The sequence below is a fragment of the Aquarana catesbeiana genome, linkage group LG07, assembly GCF_042186555.1.
Source record: "Aquarana catesbeiana isolate 2022-GZ linkage group LG07, ASM4218655v1, whole genome shotgun sequence".
NCBI classification, from domain to species: domain Eukaryota; kingdom Metazoa; phylum Chordata; class Amphibia; order Anura; family Ranidae; genus Aquarana; species Aquarana catesbeiana.
The window spans coordinates 299,692,752-299,697,327 of record NC_133330.1 but is presented as its reverse complement, the minus strand read 5'-3'; the positions used below and the strand labels follow the sequence as shown (position 1 = coordinate 299,697,327).

Below are 4,576 nucleotides of genomic sequence, written 5' to 3'. Positions count from 1 at the left end.
TCTGGAGGGGACCCAGCGGCTGTGGTTGCGCCCCCAGGCAGCAGTGTGCCCTGGGCGGCTGCCTAGTGGGAGCGCGGGCCAGAGTACATCCGGGGATCTCCTCTGTGGTAACGGTCCAATCACTATGACGACATAGTGGGCGGAGCTTGTGTTCCTATATAAGAGCGCACACACACAGCTTCCAGCCTCATTCTACAGTTGTAGAGAGTAGAGGAAGCACACAGATTAATCAGCTCCACGTTGTATTGAGTTGAACGATTTTATTTTCACTTCAAATCATATTTGCATTTAAAAATGAACAGATTGGTTATTCTACCAATTATTTGGGCCATTTTGGTCACTGTGGGATTAATAACAACATTTGTCCTCACTGTTGAATATCATCATTTTGATACCTATGTATTGTATATCAGCAATACTGGATGCTTTGAACCGGAGAAGTCTATTTTCTTTGGTGTTCTAGCATTGGCGGCTGTTCTTGATGCCATCATCAAGTACTATATGTATGAATACCTCTCCATACGCTCAGAGAATCGCCACCCCTGGGCGCGGAAGGCCATCTTAGCGATCGGATGGATCAGCTGCGTTGGAACAATTTTGGTTGGCGCAAACCCAGTGAATTCCAGTCCATTACCACATAGGATCGGGACAGTCCTGTCCTTTGGAGGAGCGATAATACACAACATCTGTCTGGCTACATTGCAGTATAAGCTCAATATCATCAGCCGGCCAATGTTCTACACTAGAATGGTTAACGCCATCATAACCATTATATTCGCCACAATCTTTTGTTTGTTACTTAACCGTGAATTGTGGGCCCCGGAATGGCAGGAGATAGTGTTCGACATCGATGTCCTCTCTGAGTGGATTGCAGCCTCCACCCTCCTGATAAATAATATCAGCTACTGTGTGGATCTTAATAGTCTGCAATTGACAAGCCAGCACAGTGTTGGCCTATACTGGAATATAGAGTATACTGACACAGGCTGTATAAGAGTCAGTCATTCCTGGCAGAGAGAAGAAGAAATGCCCACCATGGACCAAAGTTCAGAGCATGCCAATGCTCATTCCTGGCAGAGAGAAGAAATTCTGCCCAACCTGCTCTATGTCCAGACAGCAGGCTTTGGCACTGATTGGCGCCCGTCTTGAACTTTGTCTGCATAACGGATCATGCCACCAGTGGGGCCAGGGCTCAGGAGAATGCTATGTACAGGGTGCAGGGCTCAGGAGGATGCTATGTTAAAGGTGCAGGGCTCAGGAGGATGTTACGTACAGGGTGCAGGGCTCAGGAGGATGCTATGTGCAGGGCTCAGGAGGATGCTATGTACAGGGTGCAGGGCTCAGGAGGATGCTATGTGCAGGGCTCAGGAGGATGCTATGTACAGGGTGCAGGGCTCAGGAGGATGCTATGTGCAGGGCTCAGGAGGATGCTATGTACAGGGTGCAGGGCTCAGGAGGATGTTATGTACAGGGTGCAGGGCTCAGGAGGATGCTATGTACAGGGTGCAGGGCTCAGGAGGATGCTATGTAAAGGGTGCAGGGCTCAGGAGGATGCTATGTACAGGGTGCAGTGCTCAAGAGGATGCTATGTACAGGGTGCAGGGCTCAGGAGGATGCTATGTACAGGGTGCAGGGCTCAGGAGGATGCTATGTGCAGGGCTCAGGAGGATGCTATGTACAGGGTGCAGGACTCAGGAGGATGCTATGTACAGGGTGCAGGGCTCAGGAGGATGCTATGTACAGGGTGCAGGGCTCAGGAGGATGCTATGTGCAGGGCTCAGGAGGATGCTATGTACAGGGTGCAGGGCTCAGGAGGATGCTATGTACAGGGTGCAGGACTCAGGAGGATGCTATGTACAGAGTGCAGGGCTCAGGAGGATGCTACGTACAGGGATAGAGAGGGAAGAGAGAAAGGAGATGGGGGGGGGGGTTTAGGGAGATAGAGATGGGGACAAGCAGATAGATGAGGGGGGGTAGAGGGGAGGTTAGGGAGATAGAGAATGGGTGGGGGATAGAGGAGGGGACAGGGAGATATAGAGGGAAGAGAGATAGGAGATAGAGAGGGGGGGATTAGGGAGATAAAGGAGGGGACATGGAGAAAGATGGGGGGTGGGTATAGAGGAGGGGACAGGGAGATATAGAGGGAAGAGAGGGATTAGGGAAATGTGGGGACTTAGGGAGATAGAGGAGGGGACAAGGAGATAGATGGGGGAGTAGAGGGGAGGTTAGGGAGATAGAGGAGGGGACAGGGAGATGGAGGCCGGGGGGCAGGGATAGTAAGGACAGATTCCAAGTCTACCCTCAGAAGATGTAAAGATTACAGACGTATCCCAGTCAACATGACTGGTTACAACATATTTCCAGTAAGTTTAGTCTCTGAAGGATTTGAACTTCCAGGTCTAGTGAAACGAGGACAGAGAGGGACGCCATGCGATGAGGACAGAGACTGACGCAGTGCAACAAGGACAGAGGAGGATTCTACATACAGAGTGCAGGGCTCAGGGGGATGCTATGTACAGAGTGCAGGGCTCAGGGGGATGCTATGTACAGAGTGCAGGGCTCAGGGGGATGCTATGTATAGAGTGCAGGGCTCAGGGCGATGCTACGTACAGAGTGCAGGGCTCAGGAGGATGCTACGTGCAGAGTGCAGGGCTCAGGGGGATGCTACGTACAGGGTGCAGGGCTCAGGGGGATGCTATGTACAGGGTGCAGGGCTCAGGGGGATGCTACGTACAGGGTGCAGGACTCAGGGGGATGCTACGTACAGGGTGCAGGACTCAGGGGGATGCTACGTACAGGGTGCAGGGCTCAGGGGGATGCTACGTACAGGGTGCAGAGCTCAGGGGGATGCTATGTACAGGGTGCAGAGCTCAGGGGGATGCTATGTACAGGGTGCAGAGCTCAGGGGGATGCTATGTACAGGGTGCAGGGCTCAGGGGGATGCTATGTACAGGGTGCAGAGCTCAGGGGGATGCTACGTACAGGGTGCAGGGCTCAGGGGGATGCTACGTACAGGGTGCAGGGCTCAGGGGGATGCTACGTACAGGGTGCAGGGCTCAGGGGGATGCTACGTACAGGGTGCAGGGCTCAGGGGGATGCTACGTACAGGGTGCAGAGCTCAGGGGGATGCTACGTACAGGGTGCAGGGCTCAGGGGGATGCTACGTACAGGGTGCAGAGCTCAGGGGGATGCTATGTACAGGGTGCAGGGCTCAGGGGGATGCTATGTACAGGGTGCAGGGCTCAGGGGGATGCTATGTACAGGGTGCAGGGCTCAGGGGGATGCTATGTACAGGGTGCAGAGCTCAGGGGGATGCTATGTACAGGGTGCAGGGCTCAGGGGGATGCTATGTACAGGGTGCAGAGCTCAGGGGGATGCTATGTACAGGGTGCAGAGCTCAGGGGGATGCTATGTACAGGGTGCAGGGCTCAGGGGGATGCTATGTACAGGGTGCAGGGCTCAGGGGGATGCTATGTACAGGGTGCAGAGCTCAGGGGGATGCTATGTACAGGGTGCAGAGCTCAGGGGGATGCTACGTACAGGGTGCAGGGCTCAGGGGGATGCTATGTACAGAGTGACGGTGAGAGACTGCAGACAAGAGACGGTCAGAAATGAGTCCACTGAAAAGTGATCCATGCTTAGCTCACTGTTCAGAGGCATTTGACATGCAGTGATGAGATATTGCATTTCCTTACTGCCTGTTTAACCCCCTAAATACCAATTAAAAGCACAGAAGACAAAGTACTGTTATAGGCTGAAGAAACAGAGCTGGGGGGAGGGGGGAGTCCGATCACAGTTCACTCACTTCAATCACAGCGGATTCAGGATTACAATGAGACTGTCGGCTGTTCACATCCTATTCAGTCACACACAGCACAGGGGCTGCCGGAGTGTGGGCGGAGATAGGGAGGGAGGGAGTGTGGGCGGAGACAGACAGGGAGGGGCGGAGATAGGGAGGGAGGGAGTGTGGGCGGAGACAGACAGGGACCGGTGTCATATGGCAGAACACCGGAGATAGGGAGGGAGAGAGTGTGGGCGGAGATGGACAGGGAGTGTGGGCGGAGACAGGGAGGGAGGGAGTGTGGGCGGAGACAGGGAGAGAGGGGCGGAGACAGGGAGGGTGATGACAGTTGACACACGTGACTGCTGGACACCGGAATGGTCGCCCCTGACTACGGGGAAAGGGGGCGGGGGAATCTGCCTGCACCTTCTCCCCGCCCAGCGACTATGCAGCAGCCTCCCGCACCGTGCCAGCCACCACCCGCCAGGGGGGATCCGATCCTCTGGAGGGGACCCAGCGGCTGTGGTTGCGCCCCCAGGCAGCAGTGTGCCCTGGGCGGCTGCCTAGTGGGAGCGCGGGCCAGAGTACATCCGGGGATCTCCTCTGTGGTAACGGTCCAATCACTATGACGACATAGTGGGCGGAGCTTGTGTTCCTATATAAGAGCGCACACACACAGCTTCCAGCCTCATTCTACAGTTGTAGAGAGTAGAGGAAGCACACAGATTAATCAGCTCCACGTTGTATTGAGTTGAACGATTTTATTTTCACTTCAAATCATATTTGCATTTAAAA

The 4,576-nt window shown here is 54.3% G+C and overlaps 1 protein-coding gene across 1 annotated transcript; it reads left to right on the top strand.

The window, feature by feature from the left end:
- Positions 1-294: 294 nt before the first annotated feature.
- On the top strand, positions 295-1,149 carry LOC141102981 (DNA damage-regulated autophagy modulator protein 1-like). The gene has a single exon (XM_073592050.1). It carries the CDS (start codon positions 295-297, stop codon positions 1,147-1,149), a length of 855 nt encoding a protein of 284 aa, XP_073448151.1.
- Positions 1,150-4,576: the final 3,427 nt, after the last annotated feature.